Below are 16,826 nucleotides of genomic sequence, written 5' to 3' on the forward strand. Positions count from 1 at the left end.
AAAAAATGTTTAATGCAGTCTCCAAAAATGTTTAATGCACATGAAGCATCCAACCGCGATTAGTGCTCCCACCACCGCCATTGCAGACCACTTCCTGTCAGACCACTTCCATATACGTTTCTCACTGCTTCGGACGTTTGCACACTGAAGGTCCCCAATTTGGACTTGGGCAGCACCACCATGTATTCAGCCGCGCATAGATAGTGTATTCAACTGCGCATAGATAGTGGAAAAAAAAATGCACTGCGTGGATGGGGGAGAGCGTATGGAACTTATGGCATAGAGGTATGGCACATATTATTTCACCATACTGGGAATTGAGAAGGATTCTCCAGTCAAAGAATAGGCAGCGCATATATTGAAATGAATAGCATATGGCCAGGTCGAAGAGATACCAAGATTGGTAAGGCTCACAGGAAATTATCCTTGAAGATACATAATGGTCATTGAAACAAGAAAGCGCAAGAAAATCAAGAACAACGCACAACGATTGGGAGTGTATAAACCGTGAAGTAAATCGTGGGAGTGTATTAACCGTGAAGTAATGGAGCAGAGTATTACCTACAGTATTAACCGGGACTGTCGAGCGATATTAACCATGGATACTAGAGAGTATTACCTACAGCATTAACCGTGACTATTTGAGGGTGTAATGAACAACAGAGGCAATATAATATGGGGCGGAGTTATCACAGTAAAATGAAGCGTAAGAGCAAGAGCGGATAGGTATGGACAGCGTGTAGTACAGTTACAATATACAACAGCTGTCACCAGAACATAAAAACGCATATGACAGTGGTTCAGGAATGTGGGTGCAGGCCTCAGGAGCATGGCAGAGGTGTGAGTTCTGCAAAATAGGCAGGAAACTGACACCAGGAGTTACACAAAAGCTAATTTTGGGAGCTGGCTCTGATACCATGTCAGACCAGGCAGTAACTCCTCAAAATCAATTCGTTCATATTCATTCAGGTTGGTCTTTATTATATACATGAGGGAGAGACTGTTCACTTCATCTCCCGGTGACTATTCATATTTCTTATTATTTATTTACATCAGTTACACTTATTCACCCAATCCTGATGATTAGGTGTCAACAAAAACTAGATGTCCTTATTTGAAATCCTTGCATATTTATGGCACAGGACTATTTTTACTACATTTGCCACTTTTAATTGGCCTTTTTGTTATTATGTGTATTCTTTCTTCCCATTTCATGTAATCATAAATTATTTTGAACTCTATAATAGAAACATTAAGATTAAATAAGTACCATAGTGCTTGATCTGCTGTAACTTCTAGTACCCTTAAATATGCCTATAGCTAACTGCAATTTTACAGGAGTTCTCGGATTGGGGCTGTCAGAATTGTCATTCTTGTCTGGTGGTTATAATTGAATGAATTGTTATTCTGTTAGGTTTTCTTTTTGGAAACTGAGATCATTTTGACAGAAGTTGTTCCTTACGAGTCGAGTTATGATAAATTGTTTTGGATTCTATAATAACAACATGAAGATCAAATAAGTACTGTAGTACTTGATGGGATGTAACATTAAGTACCTTAAAGATGCCTAATGCTATCGTTTTGTTAGAAGTATCAATAAATATCTTTTAGTCAGAGTTATCATAAAATATTTTTAATTCTATAATAACAGCATGAAGATTAAATAGGCTTGATAGGATGCAATATTTAGTACCTTAAATATGCCTAATTCTAACTCTGATTTAACATAATTTCTCTGATTGGGGCTGTATCATTTGTCATTCTTGTCTGGTTCTTATAATTGGATAAAATGTTATCCATTTGTTTTTTTAAAATAAATCTGGGGACTGGAAATCTTTTGACATGACTTCTTCATTGGAAGTCATGACAAATTGAATCTGTTGACCTGAATTGGTGCCTTCAATGCAAAACATAAACTTTCGATGTGTTCATCATAAATGTTGATGGGATGATGTGGTTGTGACTTTGATATTCACACATTGAGATATTTGCATGAAATATTTTTCAGGTGCAACAAAAAAAGTGGTCAGATGCTGTTGCTAGTCTTCAACATGCAATTCGTGGTTATCCAACATGTGCAGACTTGTGGGAAGTAAGTTAAATAACATTTGTTAATTGCAAGTCAAAGTTATTGCACTTACTAGATTATAAATCCATTTTGTGGGACTCTTAAGGAGGATGGGTATTTTCAGGCCTTGGGACTTTCATATCAACAACTTGGAATGCTCACTGCTGCTATTAAGGTGGTGTTTCTTCTGCTTTCATAAATGCTGCTTACAGGTATGGTGTTGACACTAATATATTTTGCTTCTTTCTACAGGCATATGGCCGTGCAATTGCAATAGAGGGAAGTTCACGTGTTTTTCCTTTGATTCAGAGTGGCAATATCTTTTTATTACTTGGATCTTATAGGAAAGTATGCACTTCTCCTCTGTTGCACAATTTTAGAACTCTATTTTATTTATGATACATATCTGTTTACTAATTGAAATACACAAGTTTCATAGGAGGTAAACAGCATATGTATAATGTATCATTTATACCTTACTTTTTGTTAGAGGGTTTGTCATGGACTTGAAAAGATAGTGATGGTGTAGACATATTAATTGCAATGGAGGGAAGTTCACGTGATTTTCCTTTAATTCAGAGTGGCAATATCTTTTTATTACTTGGATCTTATAGGAAAATATGCACTTCTCCTCTGTCGCACAATTTTAGAACTCTATTTTATTCATGATACATATCTGTTAGTAGTTGATACACGAGTTTCATAGGAGATGGACATCATATGTATAATGTATCGTTTATACCTTATTTTTTGTTAGAGGGTTTGTCATGGACTTGCGAAGATAGTGATGGTGTAGACATATTAATTGTTTTTGTTCAGCTGGTTAATTTCTGAATATTTGCATTTGACATTATGAATCATAGTTATATTCTTTCCTAGAAAGAGTCCCAAACATCAATGTATTTAAATTTGATTACAAATTGCATTTAATCATTTAAAATTGTCTATGGTTACATTGCCAATGATTCATACTCGGCCTTCATCAGGCTATTGAGCAGTTTCAACTTGGGCTGGAATTTGCACCCCAGAATCTTGCTGCTCAATACGGGCTTGCCTCTGCGATGCTTGGGATGTCTAAGGAGTGCAGAGCCTTGGGTGCTTTTGGATGGGCTGCAAATCTCACGAAGGTAAAAAATAGTTGAATGTATATTTCTTCTTCAATTTTGAGTCACAAAGTTTAAGTTCATTTGTGTTTAACATAATCAAATTAATTTGATTTTTGAATCAAATGGCAGGAAGCCTCTGAGATTGCATTGGCTAGTTGTCTGATGTTTGGAAATGTTGCTGCAGTCTGGAAGTTACTTGGAGACATTCAGGTATGTTTTGTTCTGTTTTATTTTCTGATGACTTGCTTTTCTAGTACTCAACCCTATAATTTGTTTTGGTTTCATGCATGGAAGATTTGTACTTCCAACTATTTTGATCAGCAATGGGAAGTAAAAAAAGGGGCCTTGCCGATGGGATCTGTGCTAGGATGAAAATGGGATTCATTGCCAATGTTCCTTGGAATGCTATTGCAAGGTATTAGCAGATGTCTTTTATCCTTGGTGACTTTCTTCTGTGTTGGAATTATTAGTATAATCTGTACATACGGCCATGGCTCATGTATCGTTATTACTTGTAATTATGGCTCATGTCATATTCTTTGTTCTTATATTATACTACTAGGTATGGTTAAGAACGAGTTGGTCAAACTTGATGTGTAGGCTCAATAGGCCTCATGGGTGTGTGCCCTTGTTTAGTGGAGCCATAACCCCTTCTTGAAGGTGTACCTCACTTGGGTTGTGTATAAATTCACAGATCAAGCTCTCATTTGTATTATCTCATCTTGCGATTTTCCTGATCTGAAATACAAAATGTCAGGCGAAGGGCACTTAATTTTCCCAATTTTTTCTTTGTGGACCACATCTTTGTCTCAGGCACACTTGTGTATTTCTGTCTTCAAACACTTGTGAGGGACCTATTTCAGAATTTGGGTGAGATTTTGTTCCATCTATTGTTCTGTTGACCCATAAATCTCAACATGGTAGCAAATTCGATGTGAGATTTAGTCCCTCAATTCTCTTGGGTGATTTGAAAATTATTAGCTAGTGGCATCAAATGTTATCATGCTTGGGCATTCTAAACATTATTGACCTCCATGCCTTGGACTTAATCACTTAGTCTTCTACATGATCCGGTTATATACATGTTTATGAGGTTGTCCTATTATTGTATCTTTCTTTTCTTCATTTTATCCTAGATCTAACTTTGGCATTTTCTAGGAATTGCGTTTGCAGTCCCACATTGTACTCATGTTGGTTGCATCCTTCAGTCCTATTGACCTATTTATGGTCATTCACTTTACATTAATAAAATTATCTCATCTTGCCTTATCATACCTAAGGGAAAACCTAAGGATGTTATCAACCATGCTGCTTGTTACCTTAAAATCTAGCAAGCCTAGCGCAAAACTTGATGAGGCAACCTAGATCTTAGGGCAACAAAGAGATAACCACGATTGTCACCTCGGTGGCTTCTCTCTTGTTGGTTTGTGGTTGAACTTTATCAGATTGTTGCCTATGCAAAATCTAGTAGAATCTTGGTGCAAAGCGTCAATGGGATATGGGCAAGAGATTACAGGGGCAACAAGAATTGATTGCCCAATGCCACCTTAGCAACTGGTCCCTTGATCTCTAGTGGAATTTCACCACAAGGAGGGCTTCCTGGTATTCACCTATAAGATTATTCAGAATAGAAGGCTCAAGGTGATATGAATGGTCTAGCGAAAGGTACCTTATAGCCTAAATAGGCTTTGTCATCTTTAGAAAGGAACAAGTATTCTAACTCTAGACTAGCTAAGGACTACTAAAAGTTAGGGTTTATCGATAAGCAATGCTAAGGAGTATCCACATGCAGAAGTCAAAGAAAGAGTTCCCTTAATGATTTAAGTCAACAAAGGGATAGGCGACCCTCAAATAAGCTTTGCTGCCTCAAAATCTAGTAAGGTCTTGTGAGGGGATCTCACAAGACAAGTACTAGACCAAGTGACAACAATATGAGGTGTGGCCCACTGTCACCATATCCACCACGTCCTTCTCTTTAGTGGATTTTCTCCACAAGGGAGGCTTCCCTATATAGGTCACCTAATGAATATTCAAGTCTAAGGTTTGAAGGTGACAAGGATAGGCTTAGTAGGTACTCAACAGAAGGACATTATTCAAACTAACACAGATAAGGCAAAGCGTACCCTCCAAAGGCCTAACTAGGGCCAAGTGAACTAGTGTTTGTGAATAAGCAATGTTAACAGGCTTACCTAGGTGCACTAGATTAAGAAAAGGCTTGACAAGATGAATATGATCAATGTTTGGAAAAACAAGCCTTTAATAAACCCCAAGTTGAAGACTAGGGCTAGATTAGGGATTTCCTAAGGCAAAAATTTCCTAGGGCTTGTGACGTTAGCCCTAAAATGGAAGAATTCATCACGGGGAAAGGATGATTTTGTGGCAATGAGTTACAAAACACGTGTAAAACGCTTCCATAAGCCAAAACACATATCCTAGTTGAATTTCGACCCTAACCCTAGCCTAGAGGCTTATGTTAAAGGGTCTATAATTTAGAGAAGGGAGATAAATTTATGTTTTGGGAAACATTTATGGTGTGAACACCTATGTGGAAGGGCTAATGCTTGATCTTGTGTGATGGAGTCTAGAGGGAGATCTACTTATGAAAAATCAAACTCTACAATGGACTAAGGGATGATGAAAAGCGCTAGTTTTCATACTATAACTATCATTTTATGAGGGAATAAAGTAATTTAGGAGAGCTTTAACATGAAGGATCACTCAAGGGATTGTCACACATATCTTAAAGGGTAATGAATTCAATACCATTGCCAAGATTTCATTAAAAAACATTATATAAAAATTGGCACATATAAGCCCTAACAATATCCGTTCCATGCAATAGCCATAAAGATATGCAAGCACATAGAATACTTACAAGAAAATGCATGAGCCAATCCTTTATTATTTAAAAATGGTGTCTCCAAAGCAAGAGAAAGTCTGCATAAGCAAATACTCCACAAAATATCATATCTCCATAAGAAACTAGTGACTTTGGCTAGGCCGAAATCTCTTAGCGAGGCCGAATTGATCCACAAGTGATGATGAAAATGAAAGTTAGGTGACCTTTATTTATATGAGGTCTACCTCCACTAATTTATGACTAATGAAGCCCCTAAATCAAGTTTGACATAAGACAACCTTGGGTTACAAGCGAACCCCTAGCTAAATGACAAAATAAGCAATAAATGGCCACATGTGTGAGTTGTGGCCTCAAATAATGCTGGCATCATGCCCTTTTAGGGATCTAAATGCCATGCTGAGGTGTGAAGAGGTTTGAAAAAGTGTCAAAGTGCGTGGATTGTTAGATGATCCAAAAATAAAATATTATCATAGGTTATAAAGTTAGAATAAAATAATTATTAATTTAATATTTTAAATTAATAATTATTAATCTAGAATATTTAATTATTAAATGTAGACATTTAGAATTAGAATATTGTTGAAAAAGATATGACTCTACAAATGTGTCGTATCTTAGGTTCTAATTTAGGAGAATTGTTAGTAAGTTGTTTAAATAGCTTTTATTGTAAATGGACACTTGTTATTTTATAAGTGATCCATAATTAGAGGTAGTTATGACATTGAGCTTATAAATAGCTCATTGCAAGAGTGTTTTGTTGTTCAGGTACAAACTCTTGCAAAATTCCAGATGTAATTTATTTTCTTATTAATAAAATTATGTGTCTAAGGACACTTCTGCCATTACTATGGTATCAGAGCTCCAGTAATACTGCAGCTAATGTGAGGAGGAGATTCCAGCTCTACAGGCACATGGAAAACTCCATTTGATAAGGAGAGATCCCATCTCCTTAATGTCTTTGTGGAGAATGGATATAGTAGGCGCCTAGGTCAGAAGACTTTCCGTAAAGCCTCTAAAAATGCGATAATTAAGAAAGAGCCAAAAGAGCGCCGTCTAGGTGTCCATCTTTCCTATGTCCAAGGAACCACGGACAAGATTGCTCGGATCCTTAAAAGGTATGATATTCCCTCAACCTTTAGGCCCCTCAGCACCATTCGCAATTTCCTCCGATCGGTGAAGGATCCCGTTAACCCTAGGGACATGAAGGGTGCCTACTTGATCCCTTGTTCATGTGGGACCCCCTATATTGAGGAAACAAGACGCTCCATCCATCAAAGGATCTGCGAACATGGGACCGACCTAAGACATGGGAGATCCAAGTCTTCAGCATTGGCAGAGCATGTGGAAAAGACCAAGCATCAGGTGTGTATTGAGGAGGCCAAGGTTGTTGCCAAAGTTGCTCAGTTCCATCATCGTAAATTTAGGGAAGCTATCGAGATTGAAAAGAGGCCGAGCAATCACAATAGAGATGATGGCTGGAAAATCAGTAGGTGCTGGATTCCAGCACTCTCTTCTTAGTCGGTTTTTCTGCCTCCTCCTTGTTTTTGAACTCTTATTATATATATATATGTAAATATATATATATAATTTTTATTTTATTATTTATTTATTTATTATATATATATATATATATATATATATTTTTTTTTTTCTTCTTCTTAAGACTAATTTCTATTGATATATATATAATATATTACTAATATTATTAATATATTAATATCAAGACTATATTATTAATATATATTATATTTAATAAATAATTAAATAAATAAATTACCTATATTAAGACTAGATTATTAATATATAATAATAAATAATTTAATTAAATTAAATAAATTACCTTTTCTAACTAACCTTATTTATTTATATATTTTTAACCCTAACTTTAAGATTTTTATATTATATATATATATATATATATATATATATATATGTGAGATTATTAATAAATAAATTAATAAATTACTTTTATTCTCGTCCCTAACAACCTATTATTATAATATAATATATATATATATATATATACATGTATAATATTAACAATAATTATTACACAATTTAAATAAATAAGTAAATTATATTTTTAAACTAACCACTAAAAGTATTTTATTTATTATTTTTTAATCCTAACTTTTATCTTAATAACCTAATATTATAACTTTAATATATATATATATATATATATATATATATATATATTTATATTAATAAATAAATAAATAAATTTTTAAAACTAACCATTAAAAATATTTTATGTATTAATATTAAAAATAATAATAATATTAAATTAATGAATAATAATTTAACCTGGGTCCTAAGGTCAAAATTAGCCGTTGGTCGATTTAGCCGTTGGAGTCTCTGCTCAGACTATTTAACATGCTAAGCTAGATCTGTTTCTTCAACTTGTCCTGACGAACCACACTTGTTGGTTCGAAACGCGTCAACAAATGTCTGTCTACATGTGATTTACGCCGAAGTTATTCTTTCAACTATTATGGATCACAAAAGCCTCAATTCAACTATTGATTCCCTGCACGGTAAAGCCATTGCTTCTAAGGTTCATCGATTTGAACGGGCACGCTTGCAGGTCTCGAAGTTGAAGACTGATCTAGCTTTTTTGAAAGGATGCATAGATTCAGCAGTTATCCCGGTCTTCGCTCAGATCAGCCATCGCCTCCACACTCCTTCTAACCATGGGGTGTTCATAAAAGCCAGTATAGCGCTTTTAAGGTCTGAAATTAATAGGGTCAGAAGAGAACTCTGCCATTTCTCTCAAGGTCTTCTAGGTTTGCACTTGCAACTTTCGAACTTGATCTCCCCCTCTCTGTGGGCCAGAATAGATGCATGCTCTGCATTAAAATCGCTGAGTTTGGAGGAGATCAGGGGACAAAAACAAGCTGCAAAGTTTTAGATTTTAGCTCAGAAATCTACGGGATGTGGATCCATGAAAGATGTTTCCCTGAGCCGCATTTCTGTTTCTCAAATTTCGGCCCTCAGGTCTTGGGTGTCTTCCATTCCTTCGAATGGATCTTTATCCTCGGCGCTGGCAAGTCAGAAGGAGTATTCCGCTGTACCTACGCAGGAGATCTCAGAGGAGCCCTTTGCTGGACTTGCCCCTTCTGTGAGGAAACCTATGCCATACAGCTCGGGTTGCTCTCCTTCGGTTTGTAGAGGGGGGCCTGTCCCAGCATCGATAGATATTGCTGATCATTTGATTAGTGCTAGTGTGCCCCCGGTTTCTCCTGGTAGCCTGCGATCTGGCTCGGTGGAGCTTCTTCATGCGGAAAGTCTGAATATATTGACGACAAGCAGTTCTTCTCCTCGGTTAGTGACTCCCTCATCCTCGTTGCTGCATAAACACGATGATGATGCTGCCGTCTTGCGAGAATGTCTGATCTCCATGCTGCAAAATCAGGCCCGTGTGTCTCCTCTTCAACTGATACGTGATGGTTCGAAGGTCGATGACTGCGCTGACAAAGGAGGAGGAAGGGCGGTCTCTCCGTCGCTGGATCGATGTACGCCTCCGGTTTCCGCGTGGAGTAGACCGGCTGGTCTATCTGATGCCCACAGTCCAGGTTCGCCGTTCTGCAATAATTATTTTAACAATAATGGGGACGGTGTTGGTAATAGGATTGTCTCTTGTAGTTTGAATAGAGTTCAGTATTTCAACAGTTATAATAATAACTATAATAACGTTATTATCAACAATAAAAATAAAAATTTATATTATTCTAATAATTTTAATAAGAATAATAATAATAACATTAAAACTCATAACACTATTATTAATAATAAAAATCTATTTAATTATAATAATTTTCTTAATAATGAGAATAATATTAATACCAAGAACATTATTATTAATAATAAATTTTTTTATAATTCTGATAATAATGAGGGTAATAATACTATTACAGAGAATAATTCTTTTAATAATAATAATGATTATTATAATAATAAACATAACATTTCATGTAGTATTAATAATAATATTTTATATCACAATGAAACAGAATCTCCGAGCAATAACATTGATGATAACTAGGGCAATTAGGTTTTGAATGTGGACTAGGTTATTTCCCGCAATTCTAAGGTAGTTAATCTTTCTACCTTTTATTTTTCCTCTTTGACTTTCAGTGTTTTAGGCAAAGGTCTAAACTTTGCCCTTGCCCCTTGAAAAATCCCGGTAGAAGACATTATTTGCGACGTGGAATACGGGATTAGGGATCTTCCGGATAATATCAAGGACACTATACGCCAAGATTGTGCTGTCGTCGTTAGAAAGGCTAAGCCCCCTCGGAGGAACCTCAGCAATGAGGAATTCGCTGCCCTAAATTCCTTAAATCAGAACAATGATATTGTCGTTCTGAAGGCGGACAAAGGAGGAGCTACGGTCATCCTTAACAAGGATGATTACCGGAGGAAGATGCTAGATCATCTCCACAATAGTGGAAGTTATAAAAAATTGCCTAAGAACCCTCTGAAGAAGATCTCGAGGACAGTGGCTCTAGCCATCAAATCTAATAGTTCAGTGAATTCCTTGTGCCACAAGCTCATTGAAAGCAGTCCCATTGCTCCTAGGATCTATGGGTTACCGAAGATTCACAAGGAAGGGGCCCCTCTGAGGCCTATCGTCAACAGCATTGGCGGCCCTACCTATCTTCTGGCTAAGTTCCTTGCCCTTAAACTTAGGCCCCTGGTTGGCCGCACTGAGTCCTTCGTGAAAGAGTTTGCATCCTTCATTAAGGAGCTTAAGGATATTAAGCTTAGCCCCGAGGACATTCTTGTCAGCTTTGATGTGGTCTCCCTTTATACCTGCATCCCTATAAAGGAGGCCTTGGAAGTGATCTATCGCCTAATAGATCCCGATACCGCACATCTGGTGGAGATCTGTCTCACTTCCACGTTCTTCTGTTTCGAGGGTGAGTTCTTTGAACAGACTTGTGGTGTTGCCATGGGTTCCCCTCTTTCCCCTATTGTTGCGAATCTTTTTATGGAAGATTCCCAAGCCAAAGCTTTATCCTCAGTTCGTCTTCTTCCCAAGCTTTGGAAGAGGTATGTGGATGACCCTAATGTCATCTGGCCCCATGGCCCTGAGGAGCTTGATCATTTCTTTAATCACCTCAACAGCCGGTCCTCTGCCATTAAGTTCACCATGGAAAAAGAGGTCAATGGTTGCCTCCCTTTCCTGGATATTCTTATATCTCGGAGTAAGGATGGATATCTCTCCCACTCTGTGTTCCGAAAGAAGACACATACTGAGCAGTAACTTCATGCCGATTCCCATCATTTCCCTGCTCAGAAGTTGGGTGTTCTTAACACCCTCACTACTCGTGCCCTTAGGATCTCTGATGGTGAGAGCTTTGATAAGGAGAGATCCCATCTCCTTAATGTCTTTGTGGAGAATGGATATAGTAGGCGCCTAGGTCAGAAGGCTTTCCGTAATGCCTCTGAAAATGCGTTAATTAAGAAAGAGCCAAAAGAGCGCCGTCTAGGTGTCCATCTTCCCTATGTCCAAGGAACCACGGACAAGATTGCTCGGATCCTTAAAAGGTATGATATTCCCTCAACCTTTAGGCTCCTCAACACCATTCGCAATTCCCTCCGATCGGTGAAGGATCCCATTAACCCTAAGGACATGAAGGGTGCCTACTTGATCCCTTGTTCATGTGGGACCCCCTATATTGGGGAAACAGGACGCTCCATCCATCAAAGGATCTGCGAACATGCGACCGACCTAAGACACGGGAGATCCAAGTCTTCAGCATTGGCAGAGCATGTGGAAAAGACCAAGCATCAGGTGTGTATTGAGGAGGCCAAGGTTGTTGCCAAAGTTGCTCAGTTCCATCATCATAAATTTAGGGAAGCTATCGAGATTGAAAAGAGGCCGAGCAATCTCAATAGAGATGATGGCTGGAAAATCAGTAGGTGCTGGATTCCAGCTCTCTCTTCTTAGTCGGTTTTTCTGCCTCCTCCTTGTTTTTGAACTCTTATTATATATATATATATATATATATATATGTAGATAAATATACATATATATATATATATATATATATATATTATATTTATATTATATTATTTATATATATATATATTATTTTTTATTTTTATTATTTTTTCTTCTTAAGACTAATTTCTATTAATATATATAATATATTACTAATATTATTAATATATTAATATCAAGACTATATTATTAATATATATTATATTTAATAAATAATTAAATAAATAAATTACCTATATTAAGACTAGATTATTAATATATAACAATAAATAATTTAATTAAATTAAATAAATTACCTTTTCTAACTAACCATTTAAATTATTTTATTTATTTATATATTTTTAACCCTAACTTTAAGATTTTAATTAATATATATATATATATATGTGAGATTATTAATAAATAAATTAATAAATTACTTTTATTCTCGTCCCTAATAACCTATATATATATATATATATATATATATATATAATATTAACAATAATTATTAAACAATTTAAATAAATAAGTAAATTATCTTTTTAAACTAACCACTAAAAGTATTTTATTTATTATTTTTCAATCCTAACTTTTATCTTAATAACCTAATATTATAACTTTAATATATATATATATATATATAATTAATAATAAATAATTTAAATAAATAAGTAAATTATCTTCTTAAACTAACCACTAAAAGTATTTTTTTTTTAATCCTAACTTTTTTCTTAATAACCTAATATTATAACTTTAATATATATATATATTTATATTTATATTAATAATTATTAATAAATAAATAAATTAATTTTTAAAACTAACTATTAAAAATACTTTATGTATTAATATTAAAAATAATAATAATATTAAATTAATGAATAATAATTTGACCTGGGTCCTAAGGTCAAAATTAGCCATTGGTCGATTTAGCCGTTGGAGTCTCTGCTCAGACTATTTAACATGCTAAGCTGGATTTGTTTCTTCAACTTGTCCTGACGATGAACCACTCTTGTTGGTTCGAAATGCGTCGACAAATGTCTGTCTACATGTGATTTACGCCGAAGTTATTCTTTCAACTATTATGGATCACAGAAGCCTCAATTCAACTATCCATTAATGTGGTCAGCTGATATTTGGTATCTAATTTTTTTTTTTGTTTGGTTCTGTCTGGAAAAGAAATTTAATTATATCATTGATTTTAGATTGAGTTGAAATCAATGGATTGCTTGTCACAGTAGGCATTCATAAGTTTGAGCAATTGAGTGCTCCACTTAATTCGAAAAAAATAATTTTGCATAATTTGGGTACTGTAAAAGTGCTTCTTTTCTTTTCGATTAGAGCCCCCATTTTTCTTGCAGTTGTGCTTGAAAGATTCCTAACGTTCACCAGGTGCTCTTGCCCAAGAACGCTGGAGAAAAGCCTGGGTTTGGTGATTTTGGTTTTTTTTGTGTGACTTTGATGCTAATGTTGTAGCCTTTGAAGGTTTTATGGGTTACAGTACCTATATGGCCATGTTGCTCCCTGTTTTGTTTGTGTGGAATCGATCTGGAGACTGATGGTGATGCCTCCCGCTGCTGCAAGAAGGGTCAATACTATGAAATATTGCAAGCATTGCGTGATTTAATGTGTAAATTAGCCGAAACAAAGATAAAATGTGACATATTCAGCATAAGGAGATTGATTTTTCATTAATGTAGCATCTTTTTGTAGAAGTGATTGTTAAGATCTGTGATCAATGAGGATGCCATGGAGATAGCCAACGAGTACAGTGATGATGTCCATCTGCTTCGGCGCCCCCAAATCAAACAGGCCCAGGTTCAAACCTCAAAAATTGGATTAGCAATTTCGACTGATCAGGAAAGGAAGACAGTTTCTTCAAAGCTTTTTGTGATTATATTGACTCTGGTTGCTGGAATAAGCGGATTCTTGTTTGGATTTGATACTGGTGAATTTTTATTCTTCTTCTCCAGCATCCCCACGGTGGTCCTCTGCTCCTGGTTTCTTAATGCATTCTAGGCTTTATCATTAACAGAATTCGGCACAAGTCGTGCTTCAGATGTTGCGTTAGTTGTGGGCCAGCCTGTTTCCTCTCCTTTCAACTCGTTGTTGTTTCACTTAGCTGTTTCGACAGCTCGTGCCAAGGAAAAGGACAACAATCTTCTACCTTTAGTAGTGTATTTGAGCTTGGCCAGGCCGGAAAATTTGGTGAGTCGTGCATTTTCAATACTGCAAACAACAGTAGACAATATTGAAGTAAAGTCGCAGGATTTTTCTCACGCGGAGCAGCGTCTCTCACAGCATCTCTCACGCAGCAGTGCCAAGCGGCATCTCTCAAGCATAGCGACTCTCACTAATAAAAAATTGCGTTGAAAGAAATTGCCATACATCCAAGCCAAAGACATTTTTTTATGCTTTAATAGCTCCATGCGTTTGTAGTATTTTTTTGTTTGTAATGGTATAATAAAAAGAGTAATTTTTGGAATATTTTTTTTGGAGTAATAAGGAAACTTAATGGAGAGATAAGTTTTTTTTGTAATGGAGAGAAAAAGTTTTTTGTAATGGAGAAATAAGGTGAGTTGGGTAATTTCTCAAAGAATTGATTTTTATTTAAAAATCTGAAAATTTGGGTTCATCATATTATAACTCAGAGTAATTTTTTTTTTTCTAAGTAAAAGTAGTCTATTGATATGTACAGAAAATATACAAAGAGGACAAAGCCTCGAACAATTTTGTCAAAGTAACATCAAAATCCGGACTGCCCCAACATTGGGGAAACCAGTCCAACAAGGTCATAACCTTCAAAAATGGTAACAGAGTTGAGACGAGACTTCACTATGAGGCAGTGAGACAAAACTCTGGCATTTGGAAAAGAAACTAACATCCACACTAAGATTATCAAAAACCAAAAAGAACCAGATAGAAGACATCAAGACGGCCTTAGCCTGCCACGTTCTAACCTCCGTGAGCCTCTGCCGAAACTCAGTCTGCCGCTTTCTGCTACCTGGATGCCACAACATCTTAGCACAGGTCATCTGGGGGGGTTCCTCGATGATTGGGCAAGCCCAGTCATCAGCCACGTCCGTTGAAGCGCTGCCAAGAAGCATTCCCCCATCATTGTGGGGCTCTCCTCCAATGCCAGAAGCATCCTGCAAAGCGGGTCCGTCATGGCACGAATTAGCAAAGGGGCGCGTGGTAGCAAAGCGGCTCCCTTCACCATGCAGCATACCACCCAAGTTTGGACTAGGGGAGGTAAGGAGACTGTCAGCCATCACATTGTTACTAGAATCCCTGCAATTGTTGCACTTGAGAGCGCCTTCCTGCTGCGAGTTAGAGATATCAACCTGAGAGGCTGAGTGAGCCATTTCTTCAGAGAAGGAAATGTAAATAGAAGCAGTAGTGACAGGCCGAATCAGAGAGCTACTGAATCTGAAATGAGCAGAGTGAGGAGCAGTAAGAATAACACCGGAAGAGCGAGCCCGACCTCTTCCTCGCCTGGTACTAGGATGTTTACCATCTCCAGAAGAATGAGGGTGATGCAGTTCAGGGGAAGGAGAGGAGGTGGAGCGCTCCACCGGAGGGCAAGAGCTTCCTCCCCTGCAACTACGCATACGGTGCCTAACCATATTGAAATCACTGGCAGGGCGCTCAAAAGGAGCAGAAACCAGAGGGACTAAGGCAGAGAGGGCAGTAGCAGTGGGGATAAGAGGCGACACAGTACTGAACCGGGTAGAAATTATAAAGCAGAGAGGCGAATGCGAATGATGGAAGCCATTGTCAAAATCCGCACAACAAACAATCCAGCAGCGTCGGCCAGTTATAGTGCGGTGGCAGGGCTCAAAGGCTTGAGGCAGGCAGATGCTGCAGAGCAGGGGAGACGGTGAAGAACTGAAATGAGGTATCTCCATAACCCAACACTGACAAGCCGTTAGCCGAACTAAACCTGTATTGAATGCTGCTTGCAGATGGTAATGAAGGCGCTTCAGGGTGATATGGGGAGGGGCGCCATCAGAAAAGTGGCCCGTCCCCTCACCGCCATTCTGCATAAAAACCATTAATGCTGCATCGTGCCACCCGCATCCGGGTGTAACTCAAAGTAATTTTACTTTGGGGGGGGGTGACAATTTTTTTTACTAGGATTTGCAAGAGCATTGTAAAACTCAAATTTCGAAAGTTACCTTGTAAATATTTGAGAAATTGACTAGAGCGAAGTGCATGGCCAAGGCCCGATAGATCGTTTTTTTTTTTTGCGTAGTGTGTTGCATGTTGTGTTGCCCATCTTGATATTTTTTTCTGAGCCTAATTCTTAGTGTGAAGCTTCAACACTACAATGTCAAAGTTGATTAATTTGTTTTCTGATTCCGACAAACTGAAAGGCACAAAATCTTACAAAACATGGCAATGCCTCATCGAAAGCACTCTCATTTATAATGATCTTTGGCATGATATATGTGATGGTGATATTAAGCCAAATAAACCCACAGATGTAGCTGCACTAGCAGAATGGGAAGTTAAGAATGCCAAAGCATTAGCTCTCATTAAATCTTCTGTTAATGATGAAATGTATGTCCATATAGCAAATGCTACAGATGCATGGTCTGCTTTGCGAATTTTTAAAGACTTCTTTGATACTCAGCTTGAATCAAAGAAAGTTGATCTACAACTAAAATTGTTGCAACAAAAAGTGACTGAAGGAGGTGATGTCCTTGAATACATCTCCAGACTTGAAAATATTAAGCAAGAAATCATTAATGCTGGTTTTCAAGCAGTGGATGATAGTTTATGGTCACAATTTTAATT

General features: G+C 37.0%; 1 protein-coding gene across 1 annotated transcript in view; it reads left to right on the plus strand.

Moving 5' to 3' along the window:
- LOC149249250 (Tetratricopeptide repeat (TPR)-like superfamily protein) overlaps nucleotides 1–16,826 on the plus strand; it is a 386,408-nt gene that overhangs the window by 143,036 nt on the left and 226,546 nt on the right. The window contains exons 10-14 of the mRNA XM_089452450.1: nucleotides 2,009–2,092; nucleotides 2,193–2,243; nucleotides 2,321–2,416; nucleotides 3,055–3,195; nucleotides 3,304–3,384. Coding sequence (XP_089308576.1) covers nucleotides 2,009–2,092; nucleotides 2,193–2,243; nucleotides 2,321–2,416; nucleotides 3,055–3,195; nucleotides 3,304–3,384 — 453 coding nt within the window. The remainder of the gene's footprint in view (nucleotides 1–2,008; nucleotides 2,093–2,192; nucleotides 2,244–2,320; nucleotides 2,417–3,054; nucleotides 3,196–3,303; nucleotides 3,385–16,826) is intronic.

Source organism: Pinus tabuliformis, chromosome 7 (genome assembly GCF_031772625.1).
Source record: "Pinus tabuliformis cultivar Carrire ecotype Pingquan chromosome 7, CPIR1, whole genome shotgun sequence".
Taxonomy (NCBI): Eukaryota; Viridiplantae; Streptophyta; class Pinopsida; order Pinales; family Pinaceae; genus Pinus; species Pinus tabuliformis.